At 53.9% G+C, this 24,065-nt stretch overlaps 2 protein-coding genes across 4 annotated transcripts; both read right to left on the bottom strand.

Annotated features, from left to right (window-relative positions):
* Positions 1 to 2,596: 2,596 nt before the first annotated feature.
* On the bottom strand, positions 2,597 to 17,554 carry LOC122478260 (complement C4-A-like). Of its 2 annotated transcripts, XM_043571845.1 has the most exons (41): positions 17,414 to 17,554; positions 17,076 to 17,274; positions 16,406 to 16,607; positions 16,126 to 16,196; positions 15,957 to 16,045; positions 15,663 to 15,745; positions 15,385 to 15,481; positions 15,119 to 15,224; positions 14,886 to 15,018; positions 14,288 to 14,403; positions 14,006 to 14,182; positions 13,671 to 13,853; positions 13,352 to 13,537; positions 13,078 to 13,236; positions 12,674 to 12,800; positions 12,422 to 12,496; positions 11,946 to 12,143; positions 11,743 to 11,854; positions 11,581 to 11,651; positions 11,166 to 11,305; positions 10,841 to 11,050; positions 10,542 to 10,593; positions 10,336 to 10,425; positions 9,989 to 10,198; positions 9,734 to 9,809; positions 9,415 to 9,571; positions 9,197 to 9,313; positions 8,919 to 9,090; positions 8,488 to 8,720; positions 8,247 to 8,414; positions 7,816 to 7,875; positions 6,726 to 6,819; positions 6,460 to 6,646; positions 6,248 to 6,338; positions 6,037 to 6,111; positions 4,072 to 4,174; positions 3,822 to 3,911; positions 3,640 to 3,738; positions 3,456 to 3,539; positions 3,042 to 3,174; positions 2,597 to 2,878 (listed from the first exon to the last, which is right to left on the bottom strand). In XM_043571845.1, exons 1-41 carry the CDS (start codon positions 17,476 to 17,478, stop codon positions 2,737 to 2,739), a joined length of 5,232 nt encoding a protein of 1,743 aa, XP_043427780.1. In that variant the 5' UTR covers positions 17,479 to 17,554; the 3' UTR covers positions 2,597 to 2,736. The 2 variants fall into 2 exon arrangements, with proteins under 2 accessions (XP_043427780.1, XP_043427781.1); XM_043571846.1 differs by lacking the exon at positions 3,640 to 3,738 and having other exon boundaries at positions 17,414 to 17,549.
* A 560-nt stretch (positions 17,555 to 18,114) lies between these two features.
* Positions 18,115 to 23,946, bottom strand: STK19 (serine/threonine kinase 19). 2 transcript variants are annotated; one of them, XM_043571869.1, is made up of 7 exons: positions 23,836 to 23,946; positions 23,569 to 23,705; positions 20,331 to 20,426; positions 19,860 to 19,999; positions 18,948 to 19,045; positions 18,693 to 18,840; positions 18,115 to 18,547 (listed from the first exon to the last, which is right to left on the bottom strand). In XM_043571869.1, exons 1-7 carry the CDS (start codon positions 23,933 to 23,935, stop codon positions 18,502 to 18,504), a joined length of 765 nt encoding a protein of 254 aa, XP_043427804.1. In that variant the 5' UTR covers positions 23,936 to 23,946; the 3' UTR covers positions 18,115 to 18,501. The 2 variants fall into 2 exon arrangements, with proteins under 2 accessions (XP_043427804.1, XP_043427803.1); XM_043571868.1 differs by lacking the exon at positions 20,331 to 20,426.
* Between the last annotated feature and the right edge of the window lie 119 nt (positions 23,947 to 24,065).

Raw genomic sequence — 24,065 nt, 5'->3', positions numbered from 1 at the left:
AGGTCAACCAGGCAGAAACACGTAGTCACTCTCTGGCCTGAGCCCTCTCGTCTGGCCTGAGCCCACCACCACCCCACCCTGGACCACGTTACTGCCACGGACTTTGTCTCGGGGAGACAATGGCCGTCCCTACCTATATGCTGTCCAGGATCGCCTGAGGAACAAAATGAGTTGAAAGTGGTCTGCGTGTTTTTAACTTACAGATGGGGTGGCCACGCGGCCTGCTTTGCCTGGGTCGTCCCAGTGTAATTATTCACTCTGCCGTATTTCAGCCTCAAAAGTTGAAGAAGATGAAGAATTATGTGGTCCCCCAATTTGGAGCTCTTGCTATGTACTTGATATATTCTTTGGTCGCAAGGAAAAGAGACCAACTAGAGATGGCTTGAGCCAAAAATAAGAATTATTCTCCAAACACAGTGGTATCTCAGAGAACTGAATGAAGAGCAGGAGAGGGGACCTCACTGGCCTTGGAAGGACAGAGACAGGGGAAGGAAAAGCTGAAGAGAGGGGCCAGCTCCTCACTTGTCACTCCTCCTTCCTCCTTGTCTGCCGCCCACCCTCTGATGTCTCTCTGTGGTCCAGCTGTGTGTGACCCCAGGTACAGGCAGAATGGGGCTGCCTTCAGGGTCAGAGGCCACAGGTTATAGGTCCAGCCCCAGGGCGAGGGAGGGTTCCTGGTATGACTGAACGTGCCCCCCATAGATGCCAAAGTCCCCAGGAAGGAACCAGATAGCCACAGCTGGGATCATGGGTCCAGCCCTCTCCTGGAAGCTGTTGCCATAGGGGGTGGGGACCTGGCAGAGCAATCAGGAACCACCTTCTTTGAGTGAGGAGGCAGTTGAGGGGCTCAAAGGAGGGGCTTGGGGGAGAGAGCATATCAAAGGGGTGACAGTGCCGAGACGTCAGGGCTGCCTGGGGGGGGTTGGGGGGTGGGAGGTGACCTAAGGCCCAGACCATCCCCCAACTCCCCATCCCTGGCTCTGTAAACTGATCCCAGCACCCAGGACTCATTAGACCTTCTCCCCTCGAGCTTTACTCAGAGCACAGGCTATGTGGCTGGAGACCCTGAGTAGAGACACTGGCTGTGCCACCCGCCAGCTTAAAGAGGTAACCGCAGGAAGTCCTGGTGGAAGAGGCTCAGGCTCAGCCTGGACCCATGCCCAGGACCGGGAGGCAGAAGGCAGGGGTGGGATTCCTAGGGTTGGGCAGGCAGTAATAGCTGCTCCCTTCCTCCTAGTCGACCTCCTGGACCCAGGCTGCATTTTGTCACAACTGCAGCTGAATCCCTGGCTCTCATAAGTGGGTTTATGCCACCCATGCTGACTAGTTTGGGAAGAGAGATCTGATGGGCAACTACAGGGCCATGGAGACAAGAGCCCTAGGAAGCCTCTGAAATCCCAAAGAAGGCCAGAACGTCTCAAAGTTGCATGGAATAAGAGGGGACTCCATTCAAAAGAACAGTGACCTGGAAAGCTGGCATGATTGTGAACAAACCTTCACAAACTGACTTGAGATCTGGTACCTTGAAAGCCTGTTGATGCTTGATCTTGTTACCAATGGCATTGTTGCCAGCCCCATCCCTCCACCAGCCCCCACCTCCAAATCCAAGCTTCAGACATAACGGATTACATGCAGTGCCTCCAGTTGTGCCCAGTCCTGCCCCTCTGGGCCTTTTATATTCTCTTCCGTCTGCCTCAAATGCCCCTCGTGCACCCCCAGTCTCTTTGCCTGACTCCTCAGCCTTCGGAACCCAGCTTACATGTCACTTCCTCCGGGAAGCCTGTCCCTCTTCACTTCTCCCAGATCGGGTCAGATGCCCCAACTGTGTGCCACTTGGGACCATTCAGCTCCCGGGCATCACACACTTCACAGGGGATGGGGACCTGGCACAAGGAAGGTGTGGCAGGGAGTGAGAGGCCCACAAATTGCTGTTGGACGATTGAATGGCAGGCTGCTGAACAGACTCAGCTTCCATCAAAACTGATCTCGGCAGATTTCTCTAGAAGGATTTCTAGGTCGGCCCTGAAGACCCAAGGGGTGCCCCCACACAGGGGGCAGCTAGGCAGGCAGGTGAGAAGGGTTCATCCAGTAAAAGAGCAGTCTCCTTAGTGTACTGACATGCATAACACTGGGAAAGTTACCTAATGCCACTGGTAACAAGACCAAACATCAACAGACTTTCAAGAGACCAGATGTCAGCCAAAAGCGGGAAACCCCAGAACTCCCAACTGCACAAGGGCAGAGCGGGAAACATGTGGCCAGACAGCCATTCATAAGGCAGAAGAGCTGAGGTGTTAAGCTGAGCACAAGCCCTGCGTGAGGCCACAGTGACTGGCTACAGCGGGACAGTGGAGCACCCCACAGGCACAGCAGAAGAGAGGCCTCGGTGTGGTGCTGGATCCTGTGCAGGCTGATGGGTCACAAGTCTACTCGGGGTGGTCCTATGATGGATTGAGCTCGCAGGGTGTCATCTGGGAGTGTTCAGGGAGAGCTGGATACCCCAAGGGTCATCCAGGCTCTGACAGCTTAAGACCATGCAAATCCTGGCCTGGGCCCCCCTGGAGGGGAGCACTGCAGTCAGTCCTGGAGACACACATTGACACTTTGCCGCCAAAGACCTTTATTGAGTCCCTGGTACTTCCCAGGGACCACGTCCAGGGGTCCGGGCACAGCAACAATCCAGGCATCACCTTTCCCTGGCTCGGGCTCCTCCTGGGGGAGATGGGAGGGCAGCCCTTACACCTGGCACCCCTGAGAGCCATACACCTCAAGGAAGTCATTGAGCTGGGCGCAGCCTTCCCGATGGCGGGTGCTCCGGCACAGGCGTTCAGAGGGCATCTCCTCAACCCAGCTATTCGAGTCCAGCAGGTACTGGGGGCTGTAGGGGCAAAGGGACGGTCAGCAGGGGTGGGGAGGATAAGCTGGTGGGAGAGGAGAGCATGAAGTGCCTGGCTTCTGTGGGGGCAGGGTCTGGGTGCTGGGGATCTGTTCCCTCATGAGGTGTGAGGAGAGCAAGAGACAGAGGGGCCCAGAGAACTCACTCTCCCTTGAGGTCATAGGTAGCCCCGTCCAGACCCAGGATCAAATATTCTTTCCCAGGTTCCAAGCGAAGGCGGCAGGAGGCTCGAACCAGGAAGTTTCGGGTCTGACCAGCAGTGGCCTTGGTGTCCTTGGCTGAGAGGATAATGTGCATGAGGGTTGTCAGAGGAGAAGAGAAGGTACAGGACAAGCAGGGACCAGGGGCTATGCACGGACCCGTTCATTTTGCCCTCACTGTGCCTAATGGGGAGATACAACTGCTTTCCTATTTATGGACAAGCCCAGAGCTTCTAAGATGCTGAGGGGCTTTGAGCTCAGACTCTGAACTTGAGCTATTCCAAGCAGCCAGGCCGCAAACCCTGACCTCAGCTCCCTAGATCCCCCCAGCCCCACCCACCCAACTATTCCCTTCATACTGAAGTGCAGGACTTGGCTGATTCTGGTCTCGAAGAGGCGAAAGGCAGCTCTGCCATCTTCTCGGAGGACCTTAACCTGGAAGCCTACAAGGGAGTTCAAGAGACGGGAGCACAGGTTTGTCCCACCTGAGGCCGAGAGGAGCAGGCCCAGGCAGAGAGGCCTTGGGTGCGAGGGAAGACTGACCGTACTGCACTCGGGGGTAGTAGCAGGCAAACTTCATTCTGTACCCGGCCTCTTCCTGCAGGCCCCGCTCCAGGGCACGACGCTGTCGAGGACACTTCCCTGGTGTCAGGGGGCCCAGATGAGACAGTGTAGGCCCCAGACTCGCTGTCTTCCCACCCCCTGCCCCAGGCCCTGGCTCTCACCCTCAGCACACTGGCAGACGTCAGCAGAGCACAATGTGGACAAGAGTTTGCTCTTAGTGGGTGCCCCATAGAAGATAGAACATTTGTGCTCTGGAGAAGAGAGAGGGCAGTTAGAATGTAGGTCCCCCTCACTGCTTCCCCAGTCCCAAGGGGCCACAGGACACCCCTGTCACCCTGCATTGCCCCAGGTCCCAATGTCCCATATGGGGACACCTACTCCAAACCTCCCAAGTGTCTCCCAAGTCCTCACCAGGGTTGTAGTAATCATACAGGGTTGCACTGGCCGGCTGTACTAGCCCCACGGCCACCTCCTGCACAGCTCCAAAGCCCACGCACTCCCGGGAGGTGGGGACCTGGCACAGTGGGGAGGAGCGGTCAGGGGCGCACACCCTGGACCCTGAAGGCCACTGTGCTGCATATCCTTGACCTGTCTCTGGTACTCGTTGGTCTTATCTCCAGTGTCCATCACATTCTATTACCTTCCGGCTGCCAGAACTCTAAGAACTGCTCCCCAAGGTCTCTGCTGACCTCACTGCCAAACAGTGACCTCATTCCAGTCTCCAGTGCCCCTGGCCCCTTGGCAGAGTCCCACATAATGGACATATTCTGCACAAAACTCTCCAAGCTTAAGGCTAGTTTTTAAGGTTTTTAAGGTCATCCCTGGTTCTGACCTCGCCATTCCTGACCATCCCCCTTCTTCCTTCCCAGAGGCACATTCCCTGGCCCTGGCTCCCCCTGTCCCCTGCACTTCCCCGAGGAGGTCTCAGCTACTCCCTGGCTTTCACCAAACCCTTCCGGGCTGATGATTCCCACACTAAACATTCAGCCTCATTCTTGCATTAGGATTTTTGTGGGACCTATAAGTTCTCCAAATTCACTCTGACTGCCCCTGAAGCCTACCCACCCTCCTGACAGCCTTGCTTCCTCACCGATGCAACTGGGCCCTCCTTTATCTGTCACCCTAACGGCAGCTGCTGTCACTCTCCCATGCTCCATGACGGTGCAGCTCACAGCTTAGACCCAGACTCCTCTCCTCACGCACACACTGGTCCAGTTCAGCCCCTACCCTGCCCCTTTCCCTCTTGCACTGGGCTGCCTAGGTCAACTCCTTGCCTAGAAATCTTCCTGGCTCCTCATCTTCGATGGTGTTCAACCAAACTCCTCTGCCTGGCTTCCCAGGCTAACAAGGTCTGTCTTCCCTGACCCACACACACCTGGCTAATGGTGTTACAGTATTGACACAGCTTTTTCACATTTTCCCCAAGAGATTACAGTTGATGTTCAAAAAACGCTTGAGGGCACTCAAAGGGTTAATAATTCTTTGTTTTAGCCAAATAATGGCACGAAAAGACAAAAACTCATCCAAGACCAGTATCACTTTATAAAAGAAAATACATTTTAATATCAAAAACAAACCCCAGGGGCGCTGGGGTAGCTCAGTCGGTTGCTTAACCGATTTTGGCTTAGGTCATGGTCTCACTAGGGCTTGGAGATGACAGTGCGGAGCCTGCTTGGGATCCTCTCCTTTCTCTCTGCCCCTCCCTGGCTCTCGTGTGCACATGTGCATTCTCTCTCTCTCTCTCTCTCTCTCTCTGTCTCCCTCAAAAATAAATAAACTTTAGGGGCGCCAGGGTGGCTCAGTCAGTTAAGCATCCAACTTTGGTTCAGGTCATGATCTCACAGTTCATGAGTTTGAGCCCCGCATCTGGCTCTGTGATGACAGCTTGGAGCCTGGAGCCTGCTTTGGATTCTGTGTCTCCCTCTCTCTCTCTCTCTCTCTGTTCCTCCCCTGCTTGCACTCTGTCTCTCTCTCAAAAATAAATAAAGGTTTAAAAAAATTAAAATAAATAAACAAACTTTAAAAAACAAAAACAAAGCCAGAAAAAACTAGGAAGGTCAACAACAAAAAACAAAGGCAGCCCTCAAGTTGAACCAATTCAGCTTTATGAGCAGCTGACTCTCAAGTCCTTTCCTGCTGACTGGCACTGGCCCCCACGCCGCATTAGGGGCTCAGCTCCATCGCCTACAGGCAACGCAGACTCCCGGGCCTGCCCCTGACTCTGCTCTGGCACACTTTTGTCCTGTCTCCCTGCTCACATCCCAAGTTCTCTCTAAGAGCACTGGCTGCTCATACAGCTGTCTCCTGGGAAACTTCGTAACACATGCTCAGTAAATCTAGTGTGGTCTATTCCCTGCATCACCTCTCCCTGCTCACCGAGTCAAAGTACAGCAGGACGTGGGGCCCCTCAGTCTCGAAATGACTCACGTATTGGTCAGAGAGGGAGGTCAGCTGTGGGGAAGGAGAGATGGTCACAGGGAGGTGGCCCCGGGCCCTGTACAAGACAGGGCTCAGCAGCTGGAATGGCTTCAGGGATGGAGCAGGGCTCCAGAGGGCACAAGGGGTCCCACTGGGCAGGTGACCGCACCTTCTCCAGGTCAGCACGCAGGGCACTGAATCCACTCAGCAGGGTGATATCAGCAATGGCCATGCCCGAGAGCCCCACCTTGTCTTTCCGCCTGCAGAGACATGTCCAGGTCCCACTTGCACTGGGTTGCAGATGCCCAGCCCAGCCTCAGTCCTGCTTCCATCTCCCAGCCCAGCAGTTCCCCCATGTCGGGTGCAGCCCCCAGCACCCACCAGATGCACACGGTGTACTGCACTCTGGACTCCTGTTCATCAGCCACCTTGGGTGCCTCCCGCCGCCGGCGGCTCCGCCGTCTCTCAAACAGCTGCAGGGGTGTCACGGTCTGGGAACCGGTGTCTGGATCATCCTTAGCTGGGAGCTCCTCATACACATAGTCCTCATAGTCCTCATTTGCTTCCACTGCACAGGGATGGCATTGTGGCTTGGCCCCTGTCACCAGCCCCCTGAGGGCCCCACAGCCTCCAACCCCAACACTCACTTGTGTATTCGACATGGCCCATGACCGTAACTTCAATCTGAAGATCCTCACAGGTTGTGTTCTTCATGTCCAGGACATTGTAGGTACGAAGGATCTGGCTCGACAAGGAGTGAGAACAGAGGACATTTGGGGCCCAGGCCTTTCTCCAGAGCCATAGCTGGGGCATCTCCTGGGCTGAGGGATTCCAGGCCTTCAGCCCCTCTCACCCCTCCTGACCAGTCCATAAACATGGGAGGCCCGGGAATTGGGTTAGCTGGTGGGTCATGGGGAGCAGGGACCAGTACTCAGGGGCAAGCACTCTACACGGTGCACAGAGGAGGCTGGGATGGAAAGCTCAGGAAAGGCTTCTGGCCAAAGCTTGAAGGAGAAGAATGAATGTGTCACTTGGGGGAAAAGCAGCGTAAGGACACTGAAAGCGAGGAGAACTATGTAGATGAGTGGTTTTGTCTGATCAGGGAGGTGGGCAGGGGTTCGATCGTGTATGTGGAAGAGTCTGACTTTTCTCCAGGGCTAATCTGACTAGTGTTGTCAGGAGGTTGATCTCATGGCAGTGTGGACAATGGATCAGAGGGGTAAGATATGGGGGTAGGGAGAAGTTCCCAAATCATCTTAGCAGAGTCCAGGAAACAAGTGACAAGAGCCCAGGGTGGCAGGGGAGCAGAGGAGGAATTACTGGGACCATAAGGAAGTGCTGGGATGGGGACACTTAAGATGGCCTCCAGAGTGGCGGCTGGGCTCTTGTGGGGAAGGGGCTCTGTCAGCCAGATGAGGGGGCACAGGAGGAAGAAGGGGTTTGGGACGTGCCATGTCTGAGGTGCTGTGGGACACATGGGCCTGTGACTCAGGGGAGCAGCCTGGGTTGAGGTGTTGCGTGTGTGCACCGTCAGCACTAAAGGGCAAAAGGAAATAGCAGGTGCCCAGAGAAGGTAGAGACCAGAGTGAGGAAAAATGCCCAGGAAAGAGCAGGGGGGCCACCAACCCTGTGGTGTCTCCCTCCTTCCCCAACCATGAGCTTTGCCCTCAGGCTTCCCACTCAAGACCACAGCCCCTCCCTGTTGGGCCCTAGGCATCCAGTGCTGCTGGCTCTCACCTTCAAGGTCCCTTTGCTGTTTCCTCCTATCTTCACGTTAATCTTGCTGCCCAAGGAAAACTTGCAGGAACAGAAAAGGGAAAAGATGTCAGAAAGGCACAAGAGGGCACAACGTTGCTCCAATTTACTTCCTCCCTGAAAACCACCTCTTCTTTTCCACCTCACACTCTCACACATCTTCATGTACAGTCTCACCTCAGCCTCCTAAAAACGCTGTTTGGTACCCTCTGCATTTATTAATTTTGAGGTGGGAAAAATGAAGCTCGGAGGTTATGTGACTTTCTCCAGGTCACACTACAAGTCTTACCACGAGGATATCAGCAAGAGAGGCCATGGGGATTCCACAAGGGGGGAGGTGGGCTGGGGATGGCTTCTGGCCTGGCCGCAGTAGGCCCAGGTGTCATGGCAAGCCAGGTGAGGGAGTGGCTCACCTCCAGCTCCTCCTCTAGGCCCTGAACTTGGTGGTTGTTCAGCTGCAGCTCATGGGACTTGAACCCATTGCGGCCTATGGAGCTGAGAGTCACATTGAGCCCCCTCTCTTCCATGGTGTGGGAAGCAATCCAGTATGCAGACAGAGCATCCAAGGCCATCACCGTGTCCTGGGGAGGTGAACCAGGACTCAGGTACTTGGTCTCAGGGCCACCTACCCCAGAGCCCCAGGGCAGCCCCTACCTGGGTGCTGCGGAAGCCCCCTTGGAAGCTGCCCTGGTGAGTAAGCCAGGCTGCAGCATGGTCGGCCGTCTCTGACTTGCCCTCCTGTAGCAGCAGGTGGAGCAGGCTGTAGGCTGTGATTTCAATCCACAGGGCTGGGGCCTGGGGTAGGGGGTCTGCCGGGCTGTGAGGAGCCAGGGTGGGTGGGACAACATTGCTCTGAGAACCAGTGACTGAGCCCCAGTACACATTATCTGGAAGTGAAGGGAGATCCACAGGTGAATGGGGGCCAGGTCCTTGTTGCCTGGCCCTGTGACGCTCTCTGTGTCGGGCTCTCCGGATTCAACCCCAATTATCTTGCTTATGCTTTCATTCCCTCTTGAGGTGTTCATTCAATTTCTCCCTTTGGGCACACTCAGGGGTCCCTGGCTCATTGCCAAAACTTGACTCACCTCCAGTCTTCTGGGCCATGGCCATGAGATTGTTGTGGGCAACACGCCGCAAGTCCTCGGGAGCCTTGGTGAGAGTCAGGGCGTAGGCAGTGATGGCAGCTGCATGGGCCCCCAGGATCCCAGCGCTTGCTCTCTCTCCCAAGAAAGTATTTGCTTTTGAGATGGAGGTTTGCTAGAAGAAAGTGGGAAGGCAGGTCACAGAGCTGGACACCTGGGTTCCTGAAGAGAAAGGGAGAGAGCTGGGGAACAGGAAAGGGCAGACCCCTAGGTGCTCTTACCACTTTCTGCTTCAGCTGCTCTGCATTGTCGTCCTGGAAGACGGCCAGCCCATGCTGAAGGGCGATGACCACAAAGGCCGTGAGTGCTACAGTCTCATCATCTCCCACCAAGCCCCCCTAGTTGAAGGGGGTAGAAAAGGAGATGTCAACTAGGAGCAGGGAGGGGCAAGGAGAGTCCTCCCACCTAGGCTCCTCTGTCCAAACTCCCAGCCCCGAACCTGCATGGCCCTGTGTATGACCGGGTGGGGGTCCTGGAATGAACCGTCAGCCTGCTGCTGGGACAGCAGCCACCTGGCCGTCTCCTGCAGCTTTTCAGGTGAGCCGCCCACCTGCTCCTGAGCCAAACTCAGTACCTTCAGCACAAAAGCCGTGAGCCTAGAGGGGAGGAAGGGATAGTGGGGAATAGTGACTGGTCCCTGTAGGGGACACATCCCCATTTCCTCAGACACCTGGTTATTCACCCTCCCAGGGCACCTGGCTCTGCCCCCACCAGCCCCAGCCCCTGTCTGAGACCCAGAAACACTCTCCCAACCTCACCAGGTGCTGCTGTCCCGTTGTATCCAAGCCCCATAGGAGCCATCTGTCTTCCGAAACTGTTGGATCCGCATGTAGCCTTGGAGAGGAGAGGCAGCTGCTGAGGCGACACTCACTCTCCCACTGTATGTGCCCGAGGCCACACTCCCCATTCCCACCAGGTGCCTCCCTTCTTCTCCCCTCTAGCCACTTGGGTTGCCCCTCTTCCTTTAACTGCCCTCTCTCAGCCCCATGCCTGCTTGCCCCTGTGCCCAGAACCTTTCTGGATCAGATCCACAGCATGGTCCTTGGTCTCGGGGGGCAGTGTGCTCCACTGCTCTGTCTTGTCCAGGTAGCGGGAAGCGGCCAGTGTTGGAGCCAAGAGGATCATGGTTTGTTCCCCGCAGCCGGTGGGAACTCTCAGGAGGGAGGCAAGGCCTCCTGGCGACAAGGCCCCTTTAGAGCCCAAAGTGTCCAATGGATCTGAGGCTATAGGGGAGGTGGAGGGTTAAGGATCAGAGAGCAGGTCTGGGAACCCATTGGGATCATGGGATCAAACAGGGGTCTGTGGGTTTTCACATGAATCTGAGGGTGCTCCCGGGAAGAGACTGGAGGACAGCTCCCACCTGTAACCCTGACAAAGCTGCTGAAATCTCCATCAGGAATGATATTGGGATCAGAGTTGCCAGGAATCTCCAAGGTCCGGCCTCGGTGGTCTGTGGAGATGGGGGAAGTTGGCAGTCTGTTTTGCTGCCCATACCACCCCCCACCCCGCCCCCACCACCTACAACCCCATTAAGACACTAATGGCTGGAGGCAGGGGGCTGCTCACCCAGGGGATTGAGTTCATAGACCATCTCCTCCGTGTGGATGGCCCCTTCCTTCTGTCTCAGGGAAAACATAGCTGTGAGAGGTCACATAGTACCACAGCCTGCCCTTCCCAGGGCATACTCCCCAGGACTTAGAGTTTGAACTTCAGGGACAGAGTTGAATCAGAATCGTAGAAGATGTAAATAGACCAAGGCATTGGGTTTGGGTGTTGGGTCTCTGGCCTGGCCAGCAGAGAGGGCGCAGGGGTGTGGGGGTATAAATCTGGGAGCCTGGGGACCTGGATTCAGGTGCTCCACTCACCTGAATTTGTAGAACCTTAGACACTGCATCCCCCACAGGGAACTCCAAGGACCCTCGAGCCACCACCTTCAGGGACACAGCAGCAGCTGCCATGGGCACCATAGAGAAGCCAACAGGCCGGGCAGAGCTCGCAGGTACCAGTACACTCTGGGCCAGCCCTCCCCCTCCAGCCAGGCACAGCCCCTCCACTGGGGTCACATGGACGCTCACCTGGGTGCAGGAAGACAGGGATGGCCAGAGCCTCAGCCCAGTTAGGCTCCTCACCCTTCACCTGCCCCAGCTCCCACCCACTCCCCTTTGTGCTCAGGCTCCTGCAAGGCCTCACAGTCAGATTTTTATCCAGGTAGTTGTAGAGGACAGGTCGCAGCTCAAGCTGCTCAAAGCGGCGGACAGAGAGGGGCAGGCGGAGGTGCAGGTGGAATTCACGGAACACTCGGAGCTGGGCCGGTGTAGCCACACACAGGCCTGAAGGACAAGGCAGGGAGGGATGGAAGAGGGGGCAGAGACCAGAGGCAGGGGGCACCATGGCCGCAGGGCCCCAGGCAGGAGGGGCAGGGGATGACCCAGATCTGCCCCCCACCTGCCGCCACATATTAGCCTCCCAGCCCCAGTGCATGCCAACACAGACTTCTCCAGCATTCTGCCCCGAGTCCTATACTAAGAGCAAAGGGCTAAGTGGGGAGCCTAGGCTGGAGGGAGACAGAAGCAGGAGGCCTGAGGTCCAGGCAGGGCAATCTCACCTGTGCTTGCAGACAAGCTCACACCATGGATCTCCCATGTGGTCAGAGAGTCAGGAAGCACCTGTGACAATCTGTGGTGGGAAAGGAGAGAAGCCCTGTCACACCCTAGGCTGGCTGCAAACACAGCGCAGAGATAAGGCCAGGCCCACCGCACCCCCTCACTGGTAGAAGCGGTCCACTGTTTCCACTCTCCAGAGCCAGTTCTCTGGGAAGAAGCTACGCACAGCAATGTCATCTTCATCGATCAGGTCCTCCTCCTGCAGGGCCTCTAGGGCTAGGGAACCACAGTGGAGGGGAATGAGGAGGGGACCATTCTGCCCTTCCAGGTGCTCCTTCCTGTCCCCCAGCCCCACCCAGAGCCTCACCTCGGGCAAGGCCCCCCTGGCTCCTGGACTGGGACTTCTTGCGCAGGCTCTCTGCAAACTGGCAGCAGGACAGGAAGGGCTCCTGGCAGCCTGGCTGCCGCACACGAGCCGCCCGCTGCTCACAGGAGCGTATCATGGGCAACCGTGTCAGCCCATCCTGGCAGCAGCGCCTGGCTTCCTGGGAAGCATACTCGCCCACTGCAGGGCCAGGTGAGGGTAAACGTGGGGGAACCGGAAGGAGATACATCCCATTCCCCACCCTGACCTCCAGATACACAAGGACTCACCCTGAGAGATCAGGAACTCAAACGAGGCCAGTGGAGAGGGCCTCCATCTACATTCAACCCCAGAACTCAGGTCTCTGGCCCCAAATACCATATACAGGCTCACTCAGTAGCAGAGCAGCCAAGAGGCAGAACCCCCTCACCCTGACCCTTGGGCCCAAGTGGAGAGCTACATAGGCACCCACAACTCACGCTTCTCATGAATCGCCTTTTGGAAGTTCACGTTTCTCTTTTTCCGGGTTTTCTTCTCCTTGGGACAGCTCATACCTGGTAGAAAGCAGAAGTGCAGCCAAGAGTAGGGTGTATGGCCTCTCACCTCCCCTCCCTGCCCCCTTTCACTGGCCCAGCCCATCCTGCCAATCCTCTTCCCATTTTACACCCTCAGACCCCTCCTCCTTCCTGATTTCCCTACCACCCAACTCCCCCTTCCTCCTCTGTTCTCACTCTTTCTGACTGAGGTCAATACGTCTCCATCAGAAAAGGCCAGACCAGCGGCCTCAAACACCTGACGGGCATTGTCCCCACCTCCAGGACCGCAGCCAAGGTCATAGCTGTTCATAACCTCGAAGACCTGGCAAGAAAAGGCTGGGATGTTGCAGACAAGTTGAGGGGCCAGATTGGCGCTCGGCTTCAGGTGAGAAGGCAGGGTACGAGCAACCATGAAAGACATACAGAGAGTAGGGAAATAGAGACCACAAGGGGCTGGGCTTGAGGGAAGACTGGGGGTAGTCCGTGGGGGAGCTTGAGTGAGATCTAGGGGCTGGGACCAGGGCTCAGGGCTCAGGACAGCAGGAGAATGATCCACAGAGAGGAGGGAAGGCTGGGGAGAACAGAGGGTCTTGACAAACCTTGCCCATGTTGAGGGGTTTGTGGGACCTCCCACCCACAGCATACAAAGCCATGTCCACAGCTCCCAGTGCCACCAGGGCTGGAGAATCTGTTTGCAACTGGAGCTTTACAGGCTCCCCAGGATGATATGTCTTGCTGCTGTCCACATTCAGCTCCAGCTGGCAGAGGCAGGAGGTAGGGGGCAGTCAGAGTGGGGAGAGCTTCTTCATTCCCTCTTCTTTCTCTCTTAACCCCCTAACACACAGACACACCACCTCTCCCAATGCCAGTTACCTTGCCCTCACAGGCCCCGGCCTGGACGTCCACTCGAAGGGAGTTGGCCACTGGGATGCCCCCATGATAGTAGAAGGCCACAAGGTAGAAGGAGGGTACCAAGTGACGGTCCACAAACACAGAGACTGAGGTCAGTTCCCCTCTGGGCTCTCGATTCACAGACACGATCCGGCCCCGGGATAGGATCTGGGTCAAGAATTGTTTCCTCTTCACTGCACATCCCCAATCCTGAAACCATTCCCTCCAACCCCAAGGGTTCTTTCCTGCCTAAGATCCTCCCTGCACCACCCCCCCTCTCGACAACCCAGCTTATGCACACCATGTAGTAGTAATGAGAGAAGCTGTCCCCACTGATGCCCACAGCTTGCAGATTCAGGTTGAGAGTGTCCCCGACACGAGGGGGTCGAGGATCTGGCCGCACAATGGACAGGAATGGGGAGCCTGAGCGTGGGGCTCTCACAGCAAACCTGCCTATGGCTGGATGAGGGGAGCCTGCAGACACCTGGAAAGAAGAGCAGGGCAGGCATAGGGTCAGTGGCAAGGACCCGGTACCCAGCTCCTTCCCCCAGCCTGGGACATGGATTCTTAGAAAGCCAGCCAGCCAGCCAGCCTTTATTTCCTTCTGCTACCCTGTCTCACGAGTGGGAGTCCTACCAAGAGCTGCACTCCTGAGATGGTCGGAGAGGTAGCAATGGGAATAATGACTTGGCCGCTCCCATCTGTGTTTCGTTCAAAATCCTGGATTCTAGAAGCAGATCCAGAAGACAATGTGGCAGAAACTTTGACAGGAACACCAGAAGCTGGGGAGCCAGACATGTCTCGGACCAGGGCCTAGGTGAGTGAGGGTGGGACAGGCAAAGGAGAGTGGCCAGTGAGGCCGTGTGCCCTCCTGGCAACATCCCCTCCCCCGACTCATCCTCCCCTTCCAGATGAAACCTGCAGCAGAAAGGGGGCCCCAGGCACAAGGTGTCGCTTAGTCTTGCTAAGATCCAAGGAGAAGGGAGATGACACAAAACGCCAAGATGTGAGCTCTGCTTCCTCCATCTCTCCCCCTGCAAGACAGAGGTGGAAGACAGAAAGCCATAGCCAAGGAGAGAGAAACAGGAGAGCAAGGAGGAACACAGCTCAAGTGTTTCCTGCCCACCAGACGGTGAACCCCTTAGGGCACAGGTCATCTTATACTCATCTCTGTTTGCAGAAGCCAACACAGGACCCAGCACACAGATAGTGTTACTATATGTCTGCTGGCTGGCTGGAGGGATGGATGGAGGGAGGGAGGGAAGGAGGGAGGGAGGGAGGGAGGGAAGGAAGGAAGTATGGAAGGATGAGTGAAAAAAGAGGGGGGTGGAAAGACATCTTCTCCCAAAACCACCCAGAAACACAGCTGGGGAGAGACAGTCTCCTGGATCTTCCCTGGCTTCGGGTATAAGACAAGGGTAAGAGGAACAGAGGATGGTGTCGATGCTGGAGAACAGAGGGTCAGCTCAGAGGTCAGAGGCAAGGGTCTGGGATCATAATCAGGGAAACCTCTCACCTGGAGACTCAATGATGGCAGCTGCAACATAGAGGCGCAGCCCCGGGAGGTCAGCAACATTAACCTTAAGCTTCTCAAGGGCACCCTGAACCTCAGCCTTTGAGAGGGAAATATGGCACTGGCCATCTACCAGCTGGGGCAAAGAAGAAAACAGGGTATGGGTGCGATTTGTCTCCCACTTCACCTCCCCCACACCCTCCTCACCTTCCCCACACCCCCACCCTCCTTCCTACCTTGGTCTGACTCTCCAGCCCCCGAAGGAAAGTCTTATCACCATCCTCACCCAGGAGCCCGAAGCGCACATATGCCACCCCTTGCACTGGCTTCCCATAGATGTACCTGCCGCCACAGAGAGATCAAGAAGTTAGGTCTAGGAAATAAGGGCAATGTCTGCGGTGGGGAGGGGGGCACGCTGAGGCAAGGGGGAGGCAGGGCTTCACAGTTCCTTCATACTGAGTGGCGGGCTGTGGGTGCCCCACGTGGGGGATGGGAGAGTTACCTGGCCTGGACGTCTAATTGGATTTCATCAAGAAAGCCAGGCGTTGTCAGGATGTAGGGCTTTCCGGGAACAATCTTCACCTCAAAGTTGGGAAGGACTGACCCGGGGTGAAGGGGTGGCAGGTCAGACTCTAGCGAAAGGACCCTTCAAAAACGTCCCTCCCCTCAGGGCTGTGGTACCCATACCTCCCTGCTCCTGCCCTGCCCCCACCACCTCTCCTTCTATCCATATCTCCTTTAGGAAAGGAGCTGCCTGTCCCTCGTGTCTCCAGCTCTTACCATACTTCTTCACCTCAAACTGGGTGCTGCTGTTAGATTCTCGGCCGTCTGAGAACCGGGCTGAGATCTTCCATGTCCCTGGCCTACAAGTGGGAGAGGGACTCAGCCCACTTGTGCAAGAGGCACACAGACAGCCAGAGGCCTGGCTCCCAGGAGGAGGACTGACTGGCAGGGGGTGGGGGGGACCCGAACTGGGGGATGTGGGGGAGAACTCGAGGTCTGACTGGGCACTGGAGGGGGACAGCCAAGGGAAATAGGAATGGGAGGGGCCATCTCCAGGTGGGGGGAGCTCACTCTGAGATATCGGGAATCACAAAGTCATCCTGGAAGAGGGAGGAGGGAGTGTACACTTCCTTCTTCCGCACAAGGAGGCCATGAGAGTTCTGCAATGGGAGAAGTGGTTATGAGAGGGAGGTCAGATTAGCAGCCCTGCTGAACAGAAGGTCAGAGGTCAGGGTCTCACCTCTACTGTAACCGTAAGAGTGTCAGTGGATGGGCGCATGTTCTGATCCAGAGCAAAGACTCGGTACCGAACTAGGAGAGGAAGGCAAGAGGTGAGCAGGAATCCATTTGCAAAGGGTGGGTCCGGCCCCCATTGCTTCCAGGGATTGAGGGGAAGGACAACAAATATTTGCTAAGCAGCCTTCCTGTGCGGCATGATCAGGCTATCTCACTTACAGGGTGTCAAACGTGTCTTGAGCAGACTGGGTGACAAAGGTAGAGGCCCTGGGGCTCAGACTCACCCCGCTGGCCAGGGTTATAAACGGGCTGGTCAGTCTGCAGAAAGAGATGCCCTCGGCGAGAGGAGAAACGCAGGTTGACACCCTGAATGTCTGTATTTCTGGACAGATAATTCTTCAGCCACGGTGACTTGGCCACTAGCTGGACCTCAGGGCCACCAAGGAGGAGGTGGAGGCCACAGCTTTCTGCATCTTTCAGGGAGACCTGTCAGGAGACGGAGAGGGAGCAGATCACAGAGCAGAAGAAAAAAGCCAGAGTCCGAGATAGAAACAGGAAAGGCAACAGTGTGGAGATGGGGGGAGAAGAGGAGGGGAGGGAGGCTAGTGAGAAGGCAAAAGCACTTATAAGACAGAGGCGGGGACATCTGGGTGGCTCAGTGGGTTAAGCCTCAGACTTCGGCTCAGGTCATGATCTTGAGGTTCGTGGGCTTGAGCCCCAAGTCGGGCTCTGTGCTTACAGCTCAGAACCAGGAGCCTGCTTTGGATTCTGTGTCTCCCTCTCTCTCTCTGCTCCTCCCCCACTTGTGCGCTCTCTCTCTCTCTCTCTCTCCCTCTCCCTCTCTCTCTCAAAAATAAATAAATGTTAAAAAAAGAAGAAGAAGAAGACAGAAGGGAACAAGGTGACAGGGTGGGAAGTGCTAAGAAGCAGTAGAAGGGAGTGGAGTCCAGTTACCTGGAGGCTAAGGAGCACAAAGTCTTTTTCTGAGCTGAGGGTGAAGTCCACCTGTGAGGAGCAGAGTGCTTTCAAGCCGGATGGGTTTCTCAGGAACACTGATCCTGTCACTACCTGTCCCCGGGGAGCATCCTGGAGCTGTAGCCCCACTGATAGAGGAACCCCCAGGTGAACCACAGAAGGAGAAAACAGGAGCAACCTAGGGAGAACAGGAAGGGGTCAGCATTCAGTGACACTCGGGCCCCCCCACCCCTCACTCCACAATTAGGTCCCCCACGCCTGCTCTCCCATCACCAGCCCTGTCCCGCTCAAGCACTACAGTGTCCTTCCTCCAGGACCTGGGCTTCTGCAGAGACAAGGTGAAGAAGTTGGACATCCAGATCAGCCCCCAGAGGAGCCTCATGGCTGGAAGATCCAAGAGAGATGAGACCCGTCTGTCTGCCTGCTCCTTTCTAGTCAGCCCAGAGCTTGGAGCAGATTTGACTCTGGACCTTGCTCCTCCCCTGGCCAAACTAAGCTGGGAAACCATGTGACAGGCAAGAAATGCAACTGGCCCTAGGCCCAGTATTTGGAGGGGGTAGGGCACACACCCCGGGCACCTGGGTCTCTGAGAGAATCTGAGGAAATCCTGGCTTGGAGTTACATATTGTCCTTCCCTGTTAACCCCTCTCACCCCAGAGCCCTGGGCAGCCCCCCTACTGCATGTATCTGCATACATATATATATAGAGATGGTCCAGTAGGCATGGGCAGAGTAGAGACCAATGTGGCTCAGCACGAGGGGGCACAAGACACTTCTCTCATACCACAACCCCCACAAAACCTGAATGACACCAGGCCTTTGCTTTGTGTAGGCCTTAACAGAAATTCTGTGGTTTAGGAGATCGGGCATACCTTCACCACCCTACAGGGAGAACCGACCTTAATGTACTTATTTCTCTGAACAATGAGGCAAAGCTCAGGCCCAAATTTGGCTTGAACTCTACCCCCAAACAAGGCGCCCAAATATACATCACATTAAACAAAAGACATCCAAGAAATAGCACAGGCAGAGAAGTACTTTATTTGCAGTGTTAACCCAACATGTAAGAAAAGAGAACTCTGCCCTCCCTTATCAGGCTCCCCAGAAATTCCATTTTCCTATCCCAAGAGAGTAACAGCAATACTTTGCTGCATAAAGGCAACAGCCATGGCCTTGGCATGGTTTCTGGCTCCACTTCCACAGAAGAGCAGAGAACCATTGCCCAAACCCCACCACTGGGTCAGAGCCCAGGTAAATAGCAGCAGTCACATCTGACCCTTTGTGCAGATGCAAACTCAACACCCATCCTGGCTCCCAAGGTGACCCTGTCTCAGGCACCACTGGACAGTACTCCTGGATCCCTCTCATCCCACTCCAGGGAGGTATGCAATGATGAGCAGAATCCTCACGTCTCTGGCAGGCGGAGGAGAGTTCCAGAAGTGGTGGAGACACTGTAAAAGAAAAGACAGGGCTGGAACCAGATACTCAGGCCAACAGTCTGGGGAAAACTCAGAACTTGGTCTGGGCTGGTCCCAGAAGGGAATCCGACCTTGGGCCATTGCTCTGTCATCTACCGGAAGCTGGGGGTAGACTCACCAGTCCACCAGCTGGGCCCCAATGAGATCATGCACATGGTAGGTGAGGCCAAGTCGCACCGCTGCAGGTGCCCGCCGGCCCAAGAGCTCTGATAGGAGTAGCTCTCTGTACTTGGCCTTCCGGACCATGCCGAGGACAGCCTGGCGCCCTGGAGAAGTGGCAGAGGAGAGGAGAAAGGTGAGTAAGGCTTGGGCCCTGAGGAGCCACTGAAAGCTGTTCTTGAGGGACTGAGGGCTTGAGCTGCGAATGGATTACCTTTAACAAAATATTTGATGAATCTCCCAGCTCCAGGCACAGCTAGCCACCAACTCCCAGCATCTCGGACAGTGAGGACTCCAGCATTCACCAGCTGCCTAAGAAGGGTGGGAAGCCAGGAGGAGGCCTCAGCTATGAAAACCATCTCCCTGCCCACTGATGTTTGGACACTAAGTCTCCACAAAAACGTGGGCAACCCTGCAAGGGGACTAGATAACAGAAGCCCACTCTGGAGTGCTCCTCTGCCCACACCCTGCCGTTCAGTGCCCCGTGCCCTTGCCTCCACTCCCCGTACCTGGATTGCCCCCCCCCCCCGACTTTCTTCTTCTGTATTACTTGTTCACTAAAGCAGCTTCTCCTCGCAGAAGCCCTCCTTGACCACATGCCCTGACACACTCTCAGTCCAACCCCCAGGGAGAAATGAGGGCCTTTCTTCTGTGCTCCTGCCCCTGCCTACACATGCCTCAACACGGCTCCATCTTACTAAAAGGTTTATAAAATGCTTTCACATGTACCATGGGTTGCAAAATAGGGAGCCTGAGCCAGATAAGGCCCCCTGAAATGGTATTTTTACTTCACCCTTGCCCGGTCATTGTTTTTTAATGTGAAAGCTTTAGGGGCATCTAAGCTCCTACCATTTCTTCATTCTCTTAGTTTCAGCAAGATCCACAATAGGCATTTATGGTGCCTGCCAGGCCTCTAAATTCATTGGATTAGCCACCCAGATCACCTGAATTTTAGCTCAAGGCCCCAGGTAGGATAGGCCTCCTCTCTTGGGGGAGTACAAATTTAGGGCATCATACTAAAAATAAGAGTCCTTTTTTTGGTAGGTGCACCAGAAGGAAAAGGATGGGATCAGAGGGAGGCAGAGAAATGTCAGATGCCTGATTCTGTTGGTGCCCCAAGTCTCACGTGATCTCTGGGTCCCTGAAGCCGAAGGTCTGTGTCATTTGGTCCTGCTGGAAGCTAAGATCCCCACAGGCTGGAAGCACTGAAGCCAGAAACTTCTGCACTGCCCCAGCATATGGTCGGCCATCACAGGCCTTGAGGACCTGGAACCAGAGATGGGAGATGTGGTGTGGCTCCACCCTCGGCCACCGACCTCCCCCTCCAGGACATTACTCTTCCTGTTTTCTCTTTTGCTCATCTTTCTACTTCTCATACTTTTCCTCCTTTTCCTCTCCTTCATATTACCAGAACCCTGTGCCCTCTCTGTGAGATGTGGAGTAGAACTGTCTCTTTTTCTTTTTATTTCCATCCTCCAATTTCCCTGCCTACCCCCCACACCCATCTCTCTCTCTCTCTCTCTCTCTCTCTCTCTCTCTCTCTCACACACACACACACACACACAAACACACACACACACAAAACAGTTACACGCACTCTGGTCCTGTAGTCCTCAGTGAAGATAATTCCATGAGCGTCCAAGTCAAAGCCTAGCTGGATGATTCTGATCTCCCCCTGCTCTTGAAGCTCCTTCTGTCTCCAGAGAGATAGGAGTAAAAAGAAGGGTATCAGGGTAAGATACTCTGCTATACTCTGGGCACTTTTGGGTGGGGAGATTTTATTGCCAATACTGGGGAGTTTTTCTCTAAGCAAAGGACAAAGTGTGGGGAGAGAATCAGGTAGATTATTAAATAGTCTTTTCAAATCAGTTACCCACCTTCCCATCCACCCACCTCATCCGTTGCCTATCAAACAATCAATACATATTTTCTAAGACCAATCATATGCCAGACACTAAAATAAAATAGTGATTAAGACATAGGCCCTGTCTTCAAGGAATTAACAGTCTAGATGTGGGGTGAGGGAAGGTGGGAAAGTAGGGAAAATATTTGAAGAGATAATAGCAAACCCATAATCGCATAAGTATATTAATCTACCTTTCATAAACTCATAAACAGACAAAATAATCAGTACAGAAATAACTTTCATTAATACCTTCAGCTACTAAGAAATTGATAATTAAAGAAAACATATTCTCTTCAAATATACATAGAATATTTAGCAAAACTGACCACATAGCACAAGGCAAGTCTCAATAAAATTCAAATGACTGAAATCATATTGTGTATGTTCTCTGGCCACAATACTATTTGTGTCAGAAATCAGTAACAACGAGGTAATATGAAAATGCTTCAAATTAAGACATACATTTATAATTAACTCTTGGTCAAAGAAAAAAATCACAAAAGAAGTTAAAACATATTTTAAGCTGAATAATAACTAAAATATGTGCCCAAACTATATACATCTGCATGTACTTAAGATAAACTACAACCTGACAAGCATTTACTAGAAAGGAGGAGATGATGAAACTAATGGGGGAAAAAAAGTAAAATAAACCAACAGTAGAGGGGACACATTCATAAAATAGAATGCATATGAGAGAGCAACAAAGCTAAACATTAATTCATTGAAAGATTATTAAAACTAGTAAGCCACGGGTGAGACTGATCAAGAAAATGGGGGAAGGAACTAGAAAAAGCACAGATAGTCAATAAAAAGAATGAGAAAAGGGTAATCACTACACATCCAATAGTCAATAAAATGAACTTTACACCAATAAATTTGAAAATTCAGATCATAAATTAAATTCCTATAAACATAAAACTTTTTTTCCCTAGAACAGAAAAAAAGGGACATATTTATAAAATAGAAATCTATGAAATTAACTGTAGCTATGTGAAACTGAGAAGAATCTCAAAAGTATTCATCTAATAAGATATAAATACATACATACAATAGGATTTTGTTTAGATCAAGATCCAAAATGAATAAAACTGAGCTATGTTGTTTACAGGTAAACACATAGGTGGTATATAGAAAATCCAAGGAACAATTATCACATCAGTCAGGATCACAGTTACCTCCCAGGGACAAAAGTCATGTTGACTGGAGAGTGATGTATGTGGATATTGGCTGTGTTCTGTAGTCTGCCCTGGGTGGTGGTTAAATGGGTATCTGCTTTATAAACATTCTGTAAAGCGTGTGTGTGTGTGTGTGTTTATATTTTCCTTTGTGCAACTTTTAAAGCTTTTTTAAAATTTAGGCTAACATCAGTAAATTAAAAAGAACAAATACTCTATAAGGAGTGGTTCCATCTAACTCACTTCCTCATGAAACTGGAGCTAGTCTCCATCTTCCTTTTCTTTCCTCTTTTCCTCCTGACAGGTTGCCATTAATCTTCCGCCTGCTAAATCCAATGGACAGACTTTGGATATTATTTTACTTGATCTCTTTACCAACCATTGCCTTAAGCCACAGGTTCTAACCCTGCCAACTACTCCACCTCCTTGAAAAATCTATTTGCTTTCTCAATAGGCCTATTCTGGGGTTCCTCCTACCTCTAGCAATTCCTTCTCAGCCTCTTCCACTGACTCCTCTTCCTCTGCTTTCCCCTTACATCACTAAGAATCACATGGGACAGTAATTCAAAAATGTAGGTTCCCAGGTCCTACCTCAAGAGATTTTAATCGGTTAGCCTTAGGTGAGTCCCAAGAACTTGTATTTTTGAATAAGCAGCCCAGTTAAATTTTTTTTTTTTTAATAGTAGGTGATTCTGATACAGGTAAAACTCAGGACGTACTTTGAGAAACACTGCCTTAAATGTGGGTATCTCTCAGCTTTATAGATTTGGCCCTTTCACTCTACACTTGAGGTCCTTAACCTTGGACTCCAGAGGATCTGTGAAACAACCCCCCTGCCCGGACAAAAACCGCACATACACCTTGTATGTATGGGGCATATATGCATTTTTCTAGAGAGAAAGAACCATAGCTTTCATTATCTTTTAAAGTTTATAAAAAGGTTAAAAGTTACCCCTCTACTCACTCTTCCTACCCAATCTCACCCACATCCACAGACTGAACCACTGCTCACATCTCAATGACTTCAATTCTACAGCACTGGCCCAGAATTCCCTCCAGTCCCTCACATCCAACACACTTGCCTTTGGATGTTCCCCATGCACCTCCAACTCCTACAAAATCAAACATGTCATCTGCCCCAACAACTCAGCGTCCTCCTACTCTGTTCACTCACCACTCATGTCTGTCATCGAGAAAACCTGAGTTATCCCTGACTCCTCTTCCCACTGTCCACATCCCTCACCTCCACCCATCCTCGCCCTCCCTACTACACTTCCCTAATTTAGAACTTCACCAGTTCTCTGTCGCATTGTCTTCCGAGCCCATCTCCCTGCCTCATCTCACTTCCCCCAATCCACACAACACCCGTTCCTTCTGCTGGTTAACATTCTCTCCTAGCTCCTCGCCTTCGGTGTAAGGCAGAAACAACACTGATGCACAAGGTCTGCCGCAGTCTGACGTCTGCCTGCATTCCCAGCGCTGTAAAGCTCCAACTATGCCCGGTGACTCAGTTTCCCCAAGAGATTAGTTCTTCCACTTCCACGATGTGGCATGCTCTCTACTGCCGGCGGGTCTTTTAACAGGGTCTGTGACATTTTCCTAGGCCCCGTAGTGCCCGGCCTGGAGAGACCTGACGCCTGCAGAACCGCAGAGCGGCTGGCTGACCGCCCAGGTGTCTGAGTGTTGGGGGCCCTCGGGAGCGCGCTCGAGGCAGGGAAGCGACTTCCGTCCGTCGCTCCGACGCCCCTCACCAGCTGCCGGTCGGCCGCCGTCCGGTCGGGCACGAGGCTGTACACCTGGCTCCTCAGCGCGATGGGCGGCAGCGCGTCCTCGAACAGGCCGCGCGGGAACAGCTGCACCAGCTCGGCGACGGCCGCGCGCGCGGACCCTAGGCGGAGAGAGCTGGTCACCGAGACGGGAAGGGGGGCGGGGGGCGCGGCGCTCCCGTCAAGCGAGCCGGCGGGCGAGGCGGCTCCCAGCGGGGCCCTTCCGCCTCGGCCCAGGGTTGCCACGCCTACCTGACTCGCCCCTGAGGGGGTCCGCCTCAGCCTGCCCCTGTTCCCGCCGCCTCTTCAGCCCAAAGGAGTCCGGGACCAGGCGATGTCTCTTCCGGCTCATATCCCGGGGTCTCAGGTTGCCAGGGAAGAGATCGGTGTTGAGGGAAGAGGACGCGAAGACGGCGTCTTCCGGCGCAGAGCAGTGACGTCGGGCTCCCTGGAGACCGGCCGGCCGGGTGGAAGGACTACGT

The sequence above is a fragment of the Prionailurus bengalensis genome (assembly GCF_016509475.1).
Source record: "Prionailurus bengalensis isolate Pbe53 chromosome B2 unlocalized genomic scaffold, Fcat_Pben_1.1_paternal_pri B2_random_Un_scaffold_46, whole genome shotgun sequence".
NCBI lineage: Eukaryota > Metazoa > Chordata > Mammalia > Carnivora > Felidae > Prionailurus > Prionailurus bengalensis.
The sequence above is the reverse complement of the archived record's forward strand: the minus strand, read 5'-3'. Positions and strand labels throughout refer to the sequence as shown.

Excerpts from the sequence above, each read along its gene's own strand:
- STK19 (XM_043571869.1), bottom strand. The coding sequence starts at position 23,935 with ATGAGCCGGAAGAGACATCGCCTGGTCCCGGACTCCTTTGGGCTGAAG. Across the intron at positions 20,000-20,330 it reads CTGAGGACTACAGGACCAGA|GTCCTCAAGGCCTGTGATGG; the intron begins GTGCGTGTAACT and ends CTCTGGTTCCAG. Across the intron at positions 19,046-19,859 it reads TTCAGGGACCCAGAGATCAC|GCAGCTGGTGAATGCTGGAG; the intron begins GTGAGACTTGGG and ends CACCCTTCTTAG.
- LOC122478260 (XM_043571845.1), bottom strand. The coding sequence starts at position 17,478 with ATGAGGCTCCTCTGGGGGCTGATCTGGATGTCCAACTTCTTCACCTTG. Across the intron at positions 16,608-17,075 it reads TTGTGCTCCTTAGCCTCCAG|GTCTCCCTGAAAGATGCAGA; the intron begins GTAACTGGACTC and ends GTCTCCTGACAG. Across the intron at positions 3,175-3,455 it reads CAGCCAAGTCCTGCACTTCA|CCAAGGACACCAAGGCCACT; the intron begins GTATGAAGGGAA and ends TTATCCTCTCAG.